This window comes from Homarus americanus, unplaced genomic scaffold (genome assembly GCF_018991925.1).
Source record: "Homarus americanus isolate GMGI-L3 unplaced genomic scaffold, GMGI_Hamer_2.0 scaffold32583, whole genome shotgun sequence".
Lineage (NCBI taxonomy): Eukaryota > Metazoa > Arthropoda > Malacostraca > Decapoda > Nephropidae > Homarus > Homarus americanus.
The window spans coordinates 4,662,407-4,682,003 of NW_024713129.1; the positions used below are offsets into that span (position 1 = coordinate 4,662,407).

The 19,597-nt window shown below is 37.9% G+C and overlaps 1 protein-coding gene across 4 annotated transcripts in view; it reads right to left on the minus strand.

The window, feature by feature from the left end:
• Positions 1–19,597, minus strand: part of LOC121866321 (aarF domain-containing protein kinase 1-like) — a 42,667-nt gene that overhangs the window by 18,045 nt on the left and 5,025 nt on the right. For all 4 annotated transcript variants that reach the window (XR_006088961.1, XM_042365951.1, XM_042365944.1 and 1 more), the window contains 5 exons: positions 16,794–16,859; positions 11,101–11,238; positions 9,330–9,488; positions 6,441–6,599; positions 3,088–3,348 (listed from right to left, as the gene is read on the minus strand). Coding sequence is in view for 3 of the 4 variants with exons in the window: in XM_042365951.1 (XP_042221885.1) it covers positions 3,088–3,348; positions 6,441–6,599; positions 9,330–9,488; positions 11,101–11,238; positions 16,794–16,859 (783 nt within the window). In the remaining variant the exon portion in view is untranslated. The remainder of the gene's footprint in view (positions 1–3,087; positions 3,349–6,440; positions 6,600–9,329; positions 9,489–11,100; positions 11,239–16,793; positions 16,860–19,597) is intronic.

A 19,597-nucleotide genomic window follows, 5' to 3' on the forward strand; every position in this document is an offset into this window, starting at 1 on the left:
GTAATTATAAATAATTATTTTGTGGAAGCTAAGGCAAGGCGCAAAAACTGAACAGAAAACGAATGAATAATCTAGCACAAATATTTGGAAATTGTCAAATAATATCACAATATTCCAAAATCAGTTGGTTCCGATTTTATGGTAATTTGAGTGACCCTGAGCACCTTTTTTGTCAAATTAATGAGGTGCCTGAGAGATGGTGAGTGCCGATAACATTATTAGGGAGAGCAGGTCAGCGGGACTGATCAGGAGTTACCGTTCTGTAAACAAGAGACAGAATACAGTAGACTCTTTCCATTCGCGAGTTTGCGATTCACGATTTCGATGATTCGCGGTGAGCAGATGGTGGCGATGGTGGCTAGCTTGCAAGCCATTTCCCACAGTACAACGAGTCACCCCATGCAGCATCTCGTGTTGTACTCTCAAAACTTTAGTGTTTCTGTGTCAAATGGCCCATAAAAAAGTGCCTAGTCTGAGTGCTAGTGATAAAATTTTGTTCCTGCAGCATTAACCCATTAACACCCAACAACCTCCCCATTCATGTCAGGCAAGCCACTGTATGCAGAATGTCTCCACTATTACAGTAATTACAATGTCGTAGTCTATGTATTTAATTTACAGTGCAATTAATTTTATCCAAATTCCAACCACAGTATCTGAATCTTCCAGGTATCCCAACTTCGTCCCCTTTGGTAAAAATTCTATTACTTAATCCAACAATCCGAAAGCAACTCAAGTAAATTATTCACATGTCTAACACAAGTTGAGCTATAACCGCTTTTTTGACAAAAATTGCTGTTATGAACAATAAAATTGACACAGCATACAGTATCATAAAATACAATAACATGTTTTATGTACAAAAAATAGCTCCTTCCACACAAACCATCATCTAAGTGATGCCACAGTTCAGCCAGGCAGTCAACCAGCTGACTGAGACATGCGTGTGTACCATAATGTCACATGGGAGGGAGGGAGGGAGGGAGGGAGGCGGGTGAGTCAGCCACACAGTATAGCTCACTGCCTTCATGTACAGTAAGATCTTGTATTTTGCGAGTAATATACTGGAAAAATTGCGCCAAACTCAAATTCGCTAAATACAAATACATAAACTATTGGGAAAAATAACAATATAGACTGGCCACTCTACATCAACCTCTGATTTTCCCATTTATAACCTCCAAATGATGCAAATTCTGCCTTTATTGACTTGATTGTTCTTTCCAGAAACTAGTTTTTAGGCCTTCCTCAAGTAACTTAATCACACGCTGCTTATCCTGCATCGAGTACTTGGCAAACTTAACTCCCTTATGATAGTCCGGCTTCTCCTTTTCCTTATTTGGCCGGTTAGGTGGATCTGTCCCACCCCCACCAGCACCAGTAGGACCCCCAGTAGAGGTAGAGGCCATTATCTTGACTCGACAGGTGGTAGCACCACCCAAAAAAGCACACAATAACAGCCCGGGCGGTCACTAGGATGGCGCAGGCTACAACACGATAGTTGTGTTCTTGTAAACCTCTTTATGTTCACCACCGGCAATTCGATCACCAGAACGCTTCTTGGAAATACTTGTCTTTCCGTATTCATCGCTAACACAACAAAATTGGAGAAAGCAGCGAAAATCAAGTAGTAATTGACAGAAACCTCGCAATTCAACTCATCACGTGATGCAAACAGAGAGCACTGGTGTAAACCGTTATTAGTCCTCACTGCGAAACATTCTTTTCACTTATTCTTTTCATACAGTATTTATGGGTAACGGCTAAATTAAAAAAAAAAAAAATTACCGAGTACCTCTCAAAAAAACACTTCACAAACAAAAGACACGAATCAATTGAACATGTGATGTCGAACGTGACCTGTAAACATTGCATAACCCCGCACCACGCTTAAAACATTGAGGATGGAATCGTGTATAGCCAGCATTCGCATGCAAAAGTTCGCATTTTACAAACAGGGTTCCCCTATTCATGAATCGCGTTGCAACCAATTGGCGTTAACAAAACACGCGTTGTAGTAGAAATGACTAACTGGTATGAGGGCTGTAACGTCATTCAAAACGGTGGCCAGCGTTCAGCTGGCTGGATCTCGCGTTCAGCTAGCTGGATCTAGCGAAATGCACGATATTTTATGCCAAATACTGTACAAGACTTGGTTACATTAGGTAGTGCTCACGAAATTCAAAAACGGGAAATGAAATCGCGCAAAATATGAGATATTACTGTACTGTAGTTCATCTCCCACACACACACACACCTATGCTCTTCATTTTTCTTATTTTACAATTACAGTATATATTATATTTTCTATATTTCTAAGCCACGTTGAGTATTTAAAAATTTCTCTTTTGTTCTGTAATAAAGAAAATTGTTTTACTAGGGTGGACTACAATATTCTTACTGATAAAAGTTCATGTTGATTTACACACTCGAAGACTTGAATTCTCTGATGGAGTGCAAAAAGGGCCAATGTCAAAAAATGCCAATTTAGACTTTGGCCCTTTTTGCACTCAGCCAGAGAATTATACGTAGCACAAACAATTACTTTTGTTAAAATTTATCCTTTATTTTGTATGTGCCCATATTACAGTAGTATATACAAGTGCCACACAGTTTACCATTTAAGTAGTGTTTCCTCTCCATCACCTGCATCACCTACCATATCCCTGAGTTAACTACCATGTCTCTTGTGTCACCAACCATGCCTCTCGCCTACTGTAATGTTTCATTCTTCGCCTGCAGTATTGGCAAGTGTTACTTTTTGAAAATTAGTAACTACATGTACAGTATACGTTTAGGGGCAATAATATATAAATTTTTTTTGTAAGGGGGGAGAGAGGAAAGTGCCTCAATAAGTTGGAATTTGGGATAATTCAGCAAGGTCAGACCCCGGTATGTACCGAGTTATCAGGGTTTTACTGAAAACTCAAAATCTAAATTTTGTACGCAGTGAAACAGTTAAATCAAAGCTTTATTACCTTAGTTCAATGAACACATATACTGTACATTGACATTATCATAGTAAATAATTAGTTTTCTGCCTTCCTGCTGTCCTCTACATGTCTTCTTGAACAGTAATAAACTCACCGTATAAAGGCCATGATCCAGCAGAATAATTTGGGCTTCATTGTTGACTTTTTTCACCAATACATTGCCTGGGTGAGGGTCACAGTGAACATAACCATTGACGAAGATCATTTCTGAATATAATCTGCCAATTCTTTCAGAAACTTCACTGGTGTTGATTCCTTTAGCAACCATATAGTTTCGGTCATTCACTTGACCACCTTCACAAAATTCCATAACCAGAACCCTGTCTGTTGTATGGCTCCAGTCAATGAATGGGATCTGACATAGAAAAGTACAAAATTAGACCATTAGACATCAACTAATTCCACCACTGACTGCACATGGGCAAAATAGTCTAACCCCTTCACTACAGGGATGCCACTTTTAATATTTTATTTGACTAAAGCCAGACAATTTTACTCAGCACAAGGGCTAAAAACATAAGAAGGTATGGTAAAGTCTGTCTGAGAATGATGAGTGATTCTGTATCCCAATCGACTTGTAAAATCAAGATAGCCAGTGATTAAAAAATAAATAAATAAATTGTACAGTAGAACGTCGATTTAAAGCGAATCGATTTAAAATTATTGATTTAAAGCGACACCAACAATTAAGGACACCGTATCAATTTAAAGCGAATCTTTCCTAATTTACGCAAGTCAAATCTGGCGCGTCATATGGAAATACAGTACACACTATTTTAAGTTTCGCACCTAATGTTTTCCACCAGACACGCTGACGCTCTAGTGAACGGACATATGTGACACTATCTCCTCCTACCACGTGCATCAACCATCGCCACTATGTCCAAGAGGCCAGCTACTACATCATTAACTACCCCTAAAGACCAAGAAATCAAGGCAAGCAATTACACTGGAGCAGAAAAACAAGGTGCTGGAAGCACTGCAGCGTGGAAGTGGTGCTTTAAGAGTGGGGCGCCAATTTGAACTGTCGGAGAGCTCTGTCCGCACTATCAAGCTCAACGAGAAAAAATAGAGCAGCCTTTTCTTCACCAGATGTTGCCAAGGGTAAACTCCACCTGAAATCTGCTATGTATGTTGAGATGGAAGATGCACTGAAGTTAAGGGTAAGGACATGCAGTGCCAAAAACTTCCTCTCACTGGCCCCATGCTGCAAAACCAAGCCTAAAAATACAGTCTCGGATACTTGAAAAGGAAGGGAAGTCCATCAAAGACAGCAAGTACAGGCTGGCTGTACAAATTTATTAAAAGGACGGGGCTACGGAATGTGACACTTTCAGGTGAAGCTGCATCTGCCGACGCGGAGGCAGCCGAGGATATGAAGAAAGTTATGAAGGATATAGTGTTAGAAAATGGTTAGTCTCCATGGTAAGTGTGGAATTGTGATGAAACTGGACTGTATTGGAAAAGAATGCCCAAGAAAACCTATCTAATGAAGAGGGAAGAAAAGGCACCAGGGTTCAAGGTCTGCAAGGACAGACTGACGATTCTCCTCATGGCAAACGCATCAGGCACTGCATGAATGAAGTCACTCGTCATCCACCACTCAGCTAGACCTTGTGCTTTGAAAAATGTGCTCATCCCAAAACTTCCTGTAATTTGGTGATCAAACATGAAGGAGTGGATGACTTCTGATATTTTTGATGAGTGGTACATCAGCCATGCCACCCCACACAACAAAAAATTAAAACAATAACTGAACCTTAGCAACAAGGCCTTGGTTTTCACAGACAATGCATCTTGCCACTCCAAACATCTGTGCAGTATGAATAAGGATGTGCAGTATGAATAAGGACCTTCTTTCCTCTAAACATGACTTCACTTATTCAGCCACTAGATCAATGTGTTATTGCCTTGTTCAAGAGATATTATCTCAAATTTACCATGAAGCAAATGGCTAAAGCTATGAACAAAGACAACAATATGACTGCAACAACATTTTGGAAGAGCTACACCATGGCTAACATCGCACTTACGTGGAGAAGTGTGCCAGACACTGCACTAAATGGAGTGTGGCGTAATCTGTGGCCTCAGGTAGTCCATGATTTCAAGGGCTCTCATGAAGTACGGGACATAAAAGACATTCTGAAGCTCGTTAAGGAAGTGATTCAGGATTTCAAGAAATCCAAGAAGAGGATGTGAATGAACTGCTTGTCAGCATGGAGGATCCTCTCACTTCTGAAGAAGTGTTGGAGATGGTGGAGATGGCAAAGAAGAGGAAGCAACAGATAAGCCCCAAACAGTGAGGAAGGAACTAACAATTCCTAAGCTGAGGGAGTTCATACAGCATGTCACTTCTGACACCCATTCTGCACTGCAACATGACCCTGATATGGAATGCAGTATGCAAGTGGTGGAGGCGTTGAATTGGGCTGCATCAACGTACTCTCAGCTGCTAGATCAGATGGTTATGGCCCAGCAACAGAAGAAAATCACATTATTCTTCCGTTCATTATCCTCATCAGGTGAGTTTGTTATGAAACTGTGTGTTATGAAACAGTGTTTATTGCTTGGAAAAATAGATATTAAATTTTGAGTGTACGATATGTAATAATTATGTGGCAGAAATTCAATAATTTAATGAATATTTTTCATTCCTTCAGCTCCTGGGGTAGCTGGCCCATCTACATCTGGCCAGAGACGGCTGTCATCCAGTGCTTCCCGTGTGTCAGATGCATCCACAGTCACACCACTAGACAGTGATGTGGATGATGAGCTGGTCAAGTTGGGTTCTGCATCTTCAGAGGATGAATTGCGTAACTAAAGTTGAGTGAAAATCTATTTTTGATAGCATATAGTAATTAAAACTAAGTTGAGAGGAAAGTGAAAGCGCTTGGTTAGTGGTAGGGATGGAGTGAGGCAGACGAGTGCTGGGTGGTGCGCGGCGGCAGTGCGACCACCCTCTCACATTAGCTGATCGCTAGTAAGCAGACCATTTTGCATCCCTTTATTTTATCTGTATTGATTTATGAGTGTTTGTTTTACCACAAAACTACAAAAAACAATATTTTGTTTATTCTAAGAGATGGTCTGGGGTGCATCTGGGTAGACTCAGTTGAAGCAGGGGTAGGGCCAGTGACGCGAGGCAGCAGACAGTACAGTACAGTGCAGTACCACACAGTAACAGTACCCTCCAGCTCTCAAGTCTACTGCAGGGAGTGCTTGCTGCATATATATCATTACGCCATATATTTTTCTCATATTTATTAGTGAATAAAAGTCTTTTTAGTATTTTGTGTTTTTCTCAAGTACCAAACTAAATTATTCTATTGAAACAGCACTTCGATTTAGTGCGAATTCGGTTTAAAGCGACCTCTCTTGGAACGTATCTCGTGTTATACGACGTTCTACTGTAGCAGACACGGCAAAATACGAGGGTTCAGATGGTACCTTTAACCAAGAGAAATGAGCAAACTGTGCAGCAACTTTTTCAGCATTCCTTGCTTCATGCATAAAATCCAGCTCCTTTGGTAAATTCTTCTTCATCTCCTCCACTAACCATTCAAATCTGAAGTCAGGGAAAATATGTGACACCATTTTCACAAGCAGCTGTAAACAAACAGATAAAATGTATCAACAAATTGTCTGGATATAATATATACAGTACTGTATATATAATTATAATGTACTGTACCTAAACAAATTTATTAAAAAAAATTTATATACCCCTGTATATATATATATATATATATATATATATATATATATATATATATATATATATATATATATATATATATATATATATATATATATATATATATATATATATATATATATATATATATATCAAATTTAAAAAAAGCCCTGTAAGCAAGCACAAATAAACATGTAAATACCATACAATAATATGGTAAATAAAAGTCTTGTTATGGAATGATATTCAACCTGAGATAACACCACAGAAGCTTTACTAGATTATAGAAAAACACATAAATCATTACACGAAGGGAGACAGTCAACTTGCTGACCACTTTTCACTTCCCAAAGCCCAATGTAATACATTGACCTAACAGAGTTTACCTCACCAATGGACGAGTTGACGGTTCTGAGTAAACACAAGAAATACACTCTGCCACGTTCGTAGTGATACGGTATACCGTATATAATTTGTAATAAAAGTTTAAAGTCCTGCAATAATAGTCGAAATGTTTATTTCTCTTGAAACAGAGCTGCCATTTGCAATGACGTCACTAGTTTCAAACTCACAGCTGCAGTCGTAGAAAGGATAACCTTTTCAGACCCCAAATGCCATGTTCAGGTAAGTTTTAAGGGTGTCTTTTATGGTCTATGTCATGGATATTTCGCAAGTGAAGAAATGTGCCGTCAAGAGCAGCTTCAAACATAGGTAAGATGGATATATGAGCGATAAGGGTTGGGTGTAAATGGGACTGCCCAGTATGGGCCAATAGGCCCGCTGCAGTTTCCTCCATTCTTATGTTCTTTTGGACATAAAAAACTTGCATGTTCACACCAGCTAAGCTGTCATGTACTCTTACCTGGTAGACTTTTTTTTTTTTTCCAGTGCATTTACAGGGTATATCAGTACTAGATGGAGATACGAGTAAATTTAGAAGTAATGACATTGTCTGGATTTTGTTTCGAGATTTCCTAATGCTAGGTAAACATGACATCATAATGCTGTTATTGTTTTGACGATTCACTAATGAACCACTGGGATATTTCATCATTTATATTAATTAATGGGTAAAATTTTATTCTAACTACCACAAGTATTTTGATGTTTAGATTCGAGATAGACTATATTGGGTAAATTTTAAGTGTTGGTCATTCCTGTACTTAGACATGCAGACGATGTTTTTTCTGGTGGTTTGCGATGTGTTATGAACGATTTAGAACTTCATTTCTCTCAGAAATCACAATTTTTTTTATTAATATTGGGGATTAGTCCACCCGGGCACAGGTCACTGACCCACATCGGGACCTGGGGGGCGGAAATGTAATAATAATATTAAAGAACCATAAAGAAATACAAAAATTAAAAAAAAAGATCAAGATTGAGAAACAATATATGTATGTTGTGTTGTCAAAGTAAGAGAAACAATTGAGACCCTGCAATTGTGTGTAAATGAGGAAGAAAGTCAGATCAGCAACCTGAGACTTGGTCACAATTACTACCCCCCATTACCGATGTATGTTAAGCTAACCTTATAACTCATCATACACTAACTTAACCTATGATCTATATTTTCTTATGCAGTCGAAAAAAAATTGTGACAGAAATCCTGTAGAGATAATGGGTCTTATTGTTAGAATCTTAAGGTTCCCCAGATGACCAAAACCAAAATAATACCAATATTATTTGGATTGTTTGTACTATGAAATTTGTTGTATGGGCAGCTAATATCTATTGAATTAGTTCATGTGCTTAGTAATATTTATATATTTAAAATAGTATTACCGTGTTGCACAGTAAAGCACAATTAATTATCTAATATTTATTTACAGAGCCGATCAGCTGAGAAGGTTGGACAACTACAGCTGGCTGCCTCCCGCCCCAACCAGTGACGACACAACCAATCAGAGCTTTTCGCAGTCACGTGACTTTTTAGCAATTTTAACCAATATTTTTTACAATTTTGAGCCCAATTTATTTCCAAATATCATTACCATTGTGAATTTAAGCATTTTCTTTACCCATTGACCTGCCATCATACGAAAAAATTGCAACCGTCAACTCGTCCATTGTGTAAATATGTATGGTAATGAAACTTTAAAAGTAATATTTACTGGGTCAGTTGGCATTCATCATATCAACAAACAGAATTTTCACACTTGGGTGTTTCTGCCCTTTCCAGGACTCTGAGGTCTATTTGTGCTTGACATACATGCTCACAATTTCATAATGCTTCTCCAACAAAACTTTCTTGCCTTCTGCCAGATAAACAATATTTGTTCAATTATGCATGTATGCTTCAAGCTGTACATCAGAAACCTGAAACTATGTGCCTGTATTCCTTATTGCCATTAGGCTGACATATAAATTAATAAAAGAAAATGAGGGGAATATTTCCTATAAATTTTCATTAATTTCTAACAAAAGCTGTACTGAAGAAGTGAATACATAAAGTTCACGAAAATCAGATGATGTGCCATCACATGTGCTCTTCTGGTCCTTAATCATGAGCCATTTTCTATACATTCAATGTAAAAATAAACAAAAATAAAATAATGTACCAATCAAGAATATGTATTATGAATGTGTATGTCATTAAAGGACTTTTACTCTCACACTCAGTATCAGGTAAAATGACTCACCTCCATTCCCTTCATGTCAACCTTAGAGTGAGCCTTGACACTTCGGTGCTGCACCTTCACAGCTACTTCCCGCCCATCATGAAGCTTTGCACGATGGACTTGTGCAAGGGATGCTGCGCCCAAAGGCTCTGGTTCAAATTCTAAAAATAATTCTTTGGGCTGTGGAGAGAATAAGCAAACTATATAAATGTTCTAGTTAGAAATAGTCTTGATCTAAACTGTTTTGCATTACCCAATAAAATGTAAATGACGGGAAGGATGTGAAATCCCTATTATAATACAGCATAGAATGAATGACTCATGAATATGTCTGCTAAGCATTCAGGCTTGAGACTCAAGGGAGATCTTGTATAAAGTGAATAGTTGGGGCTAACCTGTAGGTCACCCTAAGTCTCCGTCAGCAACCTTAATCCTTAAAATAGGGTTTGAAAAGGTAAAGTTGCCTATCAGGGACGGGAGCTAAAAAGTTAAAGGATAATACTGAATAGTTGTGAAATTGCTGCGGCAAAAGGCATAATTAACCTTAAAACCATTCCAACTTTCATGGAAAGTATATATTTCTGTTGTTTTTATGTACTATTTACATAGTTTAATAGTTGTTGTCTTTAACACTCTTGGGGGGTTTCATATGCGAAGTACTTGAATGAATAAAAGATCAAAAGTGAGAAACACGACCTAGACCTAAGAATTATTATTATTATTACAGGTATTATAATTACCGGTATTATTATATTTTAGCCCCCAGGCCCCAATGTGGGTTGGTAAAATTGCATAACAGTGGCATCACATTTTTTATTACAAAAAGTATTTTTTCATAGGTTTTTGGTTTAAGTACAATTCAACTTAAGAACGTCTCTAGGAACAGAACTCGTACGTAACCTGGGGACTGTCTGTATACTGAATGAGGTTCTACTCTTCATGTAGAAACAAAGTAAAAATCTAGGGTTATGGTCAGGAAACCCAGGACAAAGGAGCTCACTAGTAAGGGTAGCCTACTGCATGCAATGTATACTGGGTAGCTATCGTTCACCGTAAATGACCCACAGATATGCATGAATTTTAACCCCTTCAAAAACATTATGCATAAATATTTCGACCCCCTCATTTTTGCATAAAAATTTGATCATAAAAACTTAAGAGTATACTGTCTAAGGTATACATTTTTTCCACAAGCTTTCTCTTATACTAATCAATATTCCATCAAATTTCATAGCATTTCTTTTCCCAAAATGCCTACAAATTCTACAGACTCTCCTGTGTCTGTTACTGTATAATTCATTTGGGTAAAAATATTTTTATGCCCAAAGTAACCCATACAAAACACACAAAAACAACTGTGCTCAACTCGCTTAGGGGGAAGGTTGTTTAGCCACATCCTATATTTCTGTCTTCTAAATTTTGTATCTCAGTTATTTCTGAAAATTCCAAAACATTCTACAGATTTCCCTGCATCTGAGTGTATAATACACAAGGGTAAAAGGAAGTTCTGTGTTTAGTCTAGCACTGCACAAAAAAAAGTCCCTTCTTGTATTGAATGGCTGGGAGAAGGTTGGGACAGGCTGGGGGTAATAAAATCTGGGAGGTCAGTGTTATGTTCATAAATTGGTGACTGCCTGTATAATCTATCACAAATACAAAGAATTTAAAAATACCCATAAAGTACATTATTTTTAAAGCATCCACAAAAAAAATTTCCTGCAGAATATCATAACTGATTTACAGTCATACTGCACAGTATTAGACTAGACAGCAGCAACAGTGCCACACTGACCTTACATTTGAGTTCCTCCTCGATGACCTGGTAGACATCCTCGAGAGAAGACCTGGGAGCGTTGGAATGTAAGACCTTCATTGTGTTAACATACTCTACAGGCAGTAGGTACTCCAGGGACCCCAGATGTTGACCAACCTGCAAGAATTTATAATTAACACTCACAAATTTTTCAGTTCTTTGGTACAATAAATTTGGATTATTTATAGGCATGCACTACAGTACAGTATATGAGATTGATAGTTCTTATCTCTCTCTTTAACCCTGGTACTCCTGACCACGGTCGGAAATCTCAATCCCTCGCAGTCATTGTATGCTTTGTGCCAAAAGACTGCAAGGGATTGAGATTTCTGACCATGGTCAGGAGTACCAGAGGGTTAACTGTATAAAAAGAGATATGAGAGCAATCATAATTATAGGATGAGAGTAAAGAGCTTTTAAGATTTTAATGAAGTTCCTAGGAAAACGTACTTATACCAAGCACAGATCCTCTTCCTTGAATTTTTTAAAACCTGCAGTGATTTATCAAATGGAAATGTTATATGTTTTCTCAAAAGGTTAAATGAAAGGCTTTCATTATATTATGGGCCTTTGAGGCCATTTTGAAGCCATGTGCACTTGATATTAGTAGATATAGAGGACTTCTTACTATATAAAAATGCCTGAGTACAATACTGCATTAAAGAAAAAGTACAGGTTGTACCTCTCTAGTCCGGCAACCTCGGGACCTGACCGGTGCCGGACCATGGAAATTCACCCTTTTCCTGGATAGATAGTGACTTGTGCTTATGCTTGGAAGCACTAGCACCACTTTCTCTGCATCATGGTCTCTTTGAAGACATATTGAAGGGTTAAATGTCGTATAGTAGCTTCTCAAATTTCGCGAGTTTTTAATTCAACGTATTTTATTGGAACACACACACACACAAAAAATAAATAAAAATTTTGACGGCGGAAACTTGAATTTCGACCGGTTTGAACGGCCCGCCAACGTGCAGACGACGTGCCGTGTAAACAGCGTCATTTCTCTTATGTACAAGAGATTCATTATTGTTTATTACTGAATGTCTTTTTTATTGAATTAATGTTTATGTGTGCAAAATGAGCAATACAATTCATTAATAATACGTAGAATATTAAAACACACGAGGAAATGACACAGCATTGTTTTCGTTGATTACAAAACCAGTGACTGACTGGTTCTACATATAAAACTGAAGAAAATAGACCTTGGTTGTAGCTGTAGTAAAATTAATATGGTTATTTTAAGTAATGTTATTTAATGTTAATAAATGGAACAATAGAAGTAGCTAACGATAATGGTAAAGAAAAAAGAGATCGCGTATGTAAGTGCACACACGTGAAAACATATAGTCATTACTTTACATAAGAATATGAAACCAACACTTATTTACTGTTCATATATATTTTAATTAATGTTTCTGAATTTGTTTTTATTGAATTAATGTTTGTGTGTGCAAAATTAACAATACAATCTATTAATAATACGTGGAATATGAAAACACACGATGAGACGAGACGGCTGCCGGCATTGTTTATGGTAAAGCTTACAAAACCAGTGACTGATTGGTTCTGCATATAAAACTGAAGAAAATAAGACCCTGATTGTAGCTGTAGTAAAATTAATGTAAAAAAATTAATATGGTTGTTTGAAGTACCTGTGACGTTATTTAATGTTAATAAATGGAACAATATAAGTAGCTAACCATTAATGGTAAAAAAAAAAGTGAGACTGCGTGTATGTAAGTGCGCACATGTGAAAACATATCGTCATTACTCTACCTAAGAATATGAAAGCAACAATTATTGTTTGCTCATATATATTGAAGGGTTAAATGTTGTACTCTGTATAGACAAGCAGAGAGAGAGAGAGAGAGAGAGCAGCCGAACTGCCAGATGTAAAAAAACCTTAATTTCCCGCGGCTTTGTTTTTTTTTATGGGGATTAGCCCACCCGGGTATAGGTCACTGACCCACATTGGGGCCTGAGGGGCAAAAATTTAATACTCCTGTAATAATAATAATAAATCAGATAAAAAAAAAAAAAAAGCTACCTATCTACCTATTGGACAAACTAAAATCGTTCCGGACCACGGGAGTTTCCGGACCACAGAATGCCGGACTAGAGAGGTACAACCTGTATAGGAATTTTCTGATGAAAACAGGGGCCTGGACCTCTCCTGGAACTGCCCTGTTGATGGAATTATTCAGTGTACAATACATGTACAATCAAATGTAAGAATGTTGCGCAAGGAAAAATAGGTTACATCATACTCCATCATTGCAGAAATAAACTTTGTAAACTCAAAGTTTTATAAAAATTAAATTACTGTAGTCAGAACACAATAAAATGAACATCTTACCATTCCATTTTTCAAATTTATTAGCAATAGTCAGGGCTGAATTAAGAGCTGTGGGGGCTCTGGGCAAACAACTGGTGGAGGTCCCTGCCATCCTTTTTTTTTTTTTTACAGTATTATAACACCAGTCATAACTGCATAATATTTTTGTTTTAACTAAGGGACTCGTATAGTGTACATGAAAATACTGGTTCATTAGAAAAGTAAAAAAATAAACACATGCAATTGTATTCCTGGACAGTAATTTTACTAAGGGTCTATGGCATGACATACAAGACTGCCAGGACATGACAAAACCAATAACAATTTATGTACATAATTTTTGGCCCTCACTTTCTCTCCCATTTCTATGGAAAGAACATTTGACCCATTCGTGAGAGATACTGTACACACATTACCATCATCAATGTGCAGTGTGATTAGGACCATCTACTGGAAGTCTGTCTGGGGAAGGTGACTTAATTTTCTCTATATCATGATTATATTACAAATATCAGTCAACCACAACTTTTTGCTCTGACGGTGCAAGGTTGACAACTTTGTTGGATCCTACTTTGTTTTGGTGTTCACAAACAAATCAACTGTGAAATTGGTTGTTAGTTAGGTTATTCTGATTCAGCTCATAAGTTCTGAGCAGTGAGTATACATTATATCCATTACCTTGATAAACTGTAAAAGCGCACTTACATACTACAGTATTATAATTTTTGGAAAAAAGACATTTTTTTTTCAAGTTACTGTCATAAAGTTCTCGTCACACATTAATGAAATAATTGTAAGTACAATATACCCTTACAATTCGCTGATTTTTTATTCATGGCCTTCCATTATTCGCAGATGAAACCCTGGATATACCCAAGAATGTCTGCAGGTAGTTTTAAAGTACATGGCATTGTCACAGCCAGGACGGGGAGACCATGAGTTTTATGGTGTCCTGCAAGATGTCTCTCTTGTCCCAGGTGGCTGGGCCGTGTGCGCTCACTCTGCCACAGTGACAGTCCGGGCTTAAATATATGTCCGTGTCGCGCCTGTGCTACTCTGCCCTCTTAACAACTGTGCTCCTTGTGAGGATTCCCAAATGCTCTCAACCACCTTCTTCCAGCCACAGGAAGGTGCCCAAACAAGTACAGAGAGAAGAGAAGGTCAAGTATTTCTCCCAAATATACGGCTGGCTCTGTTTGGCAACGGGAGCAGGTAAGGGGAGTGAGTGACTGCTAGTTAGCGCATCATCTGCAGTTGTAACTCTCCTCACTCCCTGCCATATTTCACTGGATTTACTGTTATTATTAGTGTTTACTGATGTAATAGTGTTTAATAGTGATTAATCATGGCATTGTAGCTAGGTCAGCTATCACTATAACCACCAGGCTACTGGGCCAAGCTGTGAGGTATTATGGTTATTTTCAACTCGTATTTTTGGGTAGAGATAAGTAACTTTCTTCATTTATTTTTACTCAGTTACATGCACACAACATCCTACTTACATATTGTGAAAAAAGTACAGTATTACACCGCAATTACCGACACCCTTCATGTTGGGTTTGCTAGATGCCTACGAAAGAAATTTTGTAATTTTGAACTATGTATCAACCCAGCAAGTGCTCAAATGCCATTCGTTTTAGAAAGTAATATTTATGAGGAAAATTGCATTATGGCAACCCAACCAACTCAACTTTAACCCTCGCAGCCTCGGAGCCCGAGACACATACATGCATGAAAACTTACGCTCAGCCTCGGAGGTTTTTGCCAAAAAATCTTTGAAATGGTTTTTAATTTTTTTAAATAGCCCCAGTTCACTGCATGGAATTGTTTTATTAATTGTAGTGGGGTCTCTTCTAGCATAAAATTGTCTGAAAAATTGTATGAAACCATAAAAGAATTTAAATTCTTGAAATTTAAGCCACTTTTCATGAGAATAATTTGAAAAGGTAGGAAAATGTTTGTAACATCTTGATTTCCATTCACATTTTCCTTGTATTATGGTGTTCATTGAGAAGTACTACTGTATATACAAAATAAAGAACAAAGCATGTAGAATATCTTGGTATAAGGAAAAATAATATAATACAAAAACTCATGGAATACCTGTAATTAAAGGGCCGAGCGGCGCACCCTCCTCTAGCTCTAAAGGCCAGAGAGAGGTTCTAGGACAACTGCCCCTATGGGACAATTGCCCGAGAGAATCTTCTGCACAGCTGACCAAAGATCTGGCCTGATTTAACCGAACCTAACCTAACTTTAACCTCACCAAACTCCTAACCTAACTTTAGCCTAACCTACCTTTAATTTGACCTAACCAAACCTAACTTTAAGTTAACCTAACCTAAATTAAACTTAATCTAACCTAACCAATTTTTCAATATTAAATATGACTGCTCCACATTTTTTTTCACTTAACCACAATTTTTTATCAAACTTTTTCTAATTACAGATTTGAAGGGTTAATTTTTTTTTTGTGAGCTGTACATTTTGTGTACTGTATATAATTATTACTACATATAGAACATGAAAATAAAGCATTGATTCTTAGTGTTATTTCTCCTCTCTATTCAATTAGTTCCATGTTTTGTGTCAATGGGGTGGGAATTGTCCACGGGGGGGGGGGCCCAAGTGTCCAGGGGGGGGGGGGGCAAGTGTCCGGGGAGAGGGCAGTTGTCCCCTGATACCCAGACACACTGGCTTCATGCTGCACTGCCATGCACAAGATGACCAAGACCATCTCAGGGAAGGTGATAAGGCCCACACAAAGAAAACGACGTCTGTCAAATGACGTCCAAAGTTCAGACAGTTTCACTGCATAATTTGAGTTATTTTAAAATATAGCCCAATGGACGTAGCATCCAATGGGCTGAGCGTAAAATTGTTTTGCCTTTTATGTTCAACGCCACAATGGTGTCGTGCGAGGCCGAGAGGGTTAATAACAAAGCATGGAGTTGACTTGAGGGTAGACTCTCGCATTTTGTCTACATTTTGTTGTCCTAAGGGCAAACACAGAGGGAATACTCTGTATACATTTCTTTGTACATGAGTAAATGTACCCCTGTCAGCAAATGATATTCACGGTTTTGGCAATTCGTGGCCATTTTGAGACCCAAACCCCCACGAGCTTTAAGGGCATACTGTATTAAAGCATGACAGTGAGTAATGACTTTCAAATTCACACATACAGATGGTGTAGGCCCACATGTGGTGGAGATCAGTTGCACCATGTGTCCCCCCTTAAATCTGGCCCTGGCCTTAGTAGTAAAGTACAAGCTCCTTTTGGTAAAGAATAAAAATGTTTCAGGTCAATAAAGTGAGGTCAGCCACTTACCTTCACAAAGGCCCCACCATTTGTACAGCATAAATCTAGTAACTCCCTAGCAGAATGCAAATGAGTCTGAAATGGTAATATCAAAATATTAGAATACAATAGTACTGTATATATACTACTGTAACTGTAAACAGAGCAAAATAAAAAAGTTGATCTGAAATACTGTATACAGACAACTATGTATACAGGAATGCTCTATATTTATGGCAACTGTGAATACACAACTTATACATCTGCAATGTAAATGATCTAAATGTCAATAACATTATGCTGTCATGATATTCCTCTCATTATTTCATACATAACTTACATATTGTATACACATTGTAAAACCGGCATGACAAGGTCTCATTAGACTGTCACTTGTTAAGAGCAGTACAGTATGAAAGTAGAATTCATGTACAGTACACTGCAATACTGTATACAGAAATCTGGCACCTTTTATGTATAAACAAACCTATTTGCAGAAGAAAAACAATATGCCTTTGTATCCACAAACTTGTTAAATATATATCTTAAACATCAGCTATACTGTACAGTACTATATATTGTACAGGTACACTCACGCGCCATAGTTTCGTGCACCCTATACCCCTACTCCTGGCTTGAGGGAAGTCATAGTCAGGGCTTGTATAGTGATGTTAAGTACAATGCAGTGAAACTTCGAGCTACCACATTGCACAACTGAACGATAGAGGGTGATGGGGGTGAGTGAAAAAGGGGGAGGGCGCTCGGTATGAAGCCAAGGCTCGACTTCCATTGAGTCAGAATGCGGGTAGAGGTGAGTCGAAACTATGGCACGTGAGTGTGTCTATTTTGAGGTTCCTGGGGGGTTGAGGTGGTCAACATATGCCATTCGAATAACTAAAGATATATACAGTGGTCCCTCGGTTAACGAACGGTTCGATTGACGATATTTCGGTTAACGAATTACCTCCCATAAGGATCTTCAATTCGGTTAACGAACAAAACTTCAATTAAGGAAATCCTTACGAAAAACACGTTTTGTTGTGAGCATCAGCTGATCAGCTGATGGGCTAGTCTGCCAATTCAGTAATCTGTTCTATGTTTACATTCGTTTCCAGTGGAGTAAATATCAAGAAAGTTGTGCTCTTTAATATTTTTGCATTTTTTATATTAAAATTATTAGTCATTTTAAAAGTTAGTTAACATATTGATAATATATGCAGTACAGGGAACTAGTTTTTTGTGCGCCCATCAGCCGCTTGACTCAACCACCAGGCATCAGTTTGGCTTTGTTGACAGTGGAGTGAACATTGATTTTGTTGGGGTCTTGAATATTTTTGCATTTTTACATTAAAATTATTGGTCATTCTGAAATTTAGTTCACATATTGATAATATATAATGCAGTGCATTGTTGATTTAAATAAAATAATCTTGAATTACACCTAGTGAACTTAAAATTTTATTGGTGAAATTACTGCTTCAAGCATGGGCCCCCTGAAAGGTGATTTCTTCTCCATCCCCACTTCCTTCTCTTCTCCCTTCTCCTCCACCCCTACTTCTAATTCCCATCATCATCATCAACCAGGAACCTTCTACATACACACCTCAAAGTAATTGTACTTTACTGCATTTTTTTTTTTACTTTGTATGTACTTTTCTGTGAGCTGGAACTAATTACCCAATATCCCATTGAAACAATGGATTCGGTTAACGAAATTTTCGGTTAACGAACGACTCTGTGGAACGAATTGTGATCGTTAACCGAAAGACCACTGTACGGGTAATTAACTTTGTTTGGGAAAACTTGACATCCATCATCTCAGCGGAGCTTCATATAGTATTGCCATAAAAACGTCATCCTATTTTAAGCCGTGCATGATCTGTAGTCAGTTGGCGAGTAACGGGAAAGGTACATCTGTATTATTTAGATTTTGTAAGCAAAAATATCATGAATTTATTTAATCTGTAAAAATGCACGAGGTTTCACAGTTTCATGTTTTTTGTTCATAGAAATAATGAATTTTCTCGTAAACACGTGAGCTTTGATGGTTTTGATTATTAATCCTATAATTATCTAGAGTTCTATACGTCCATATGGAACTATTGAAAATTTTTGTTCTTTGGGTATGGGGTACAGGGTTGACCAAAGGGAGGCGCAGTGCCAAAAAGGTTAGTAACCACTGTGATAGACATTGGGAAATGTGGGTACCTGCCTTGTATAGTTTAACGTAAGTACCCTGTAATGCAATGAGTACCGGTATTTATTTTGGTGTAATTATATGATGTTCAGTTACCAAATGTAGTAGGATCAGTACAGTAAGTCCTCACTTAACGTTATCCCAGACAACGTTGTTTTGTTATAAAGTTGCTAGTCTTTAGATAACCATGATTCCAACAACGTTGTTTTACGGCCCGACCGATTTGTTATAACGTTGTCACCCAACATGGACTACTTTGTATGGCGTGCATCCCTCTCTCATCTTGGTGCACTGCGCTCTCTCACAGAGCATCACAGCATCCCCAAGCGTTTTCTCCCCAGTCTTTGTTAAGCTTCCACAACGTACATGCATGCTTAAGTGTTTTTGCTATAAATACGTACTGTACTGTAACCATTCGAAATGGCTCCCAAGCGCCCATCAAGTGTTAGTGATGCTAGTTTTGTGAAGAAACAATGCAAGACCATTAGCCTTGCTACAAAAATGGAGGTTTTAAACCGTTTTGAGAAAGGTGAATGTGCTGTGGACATTGGTGTAGCATGAGGCCTAACCCTCCAAAACAGTGCATACTATCCGGACCAGCACAGACAAGATTAAGGCTAGTGCTGGAAGTGGTACT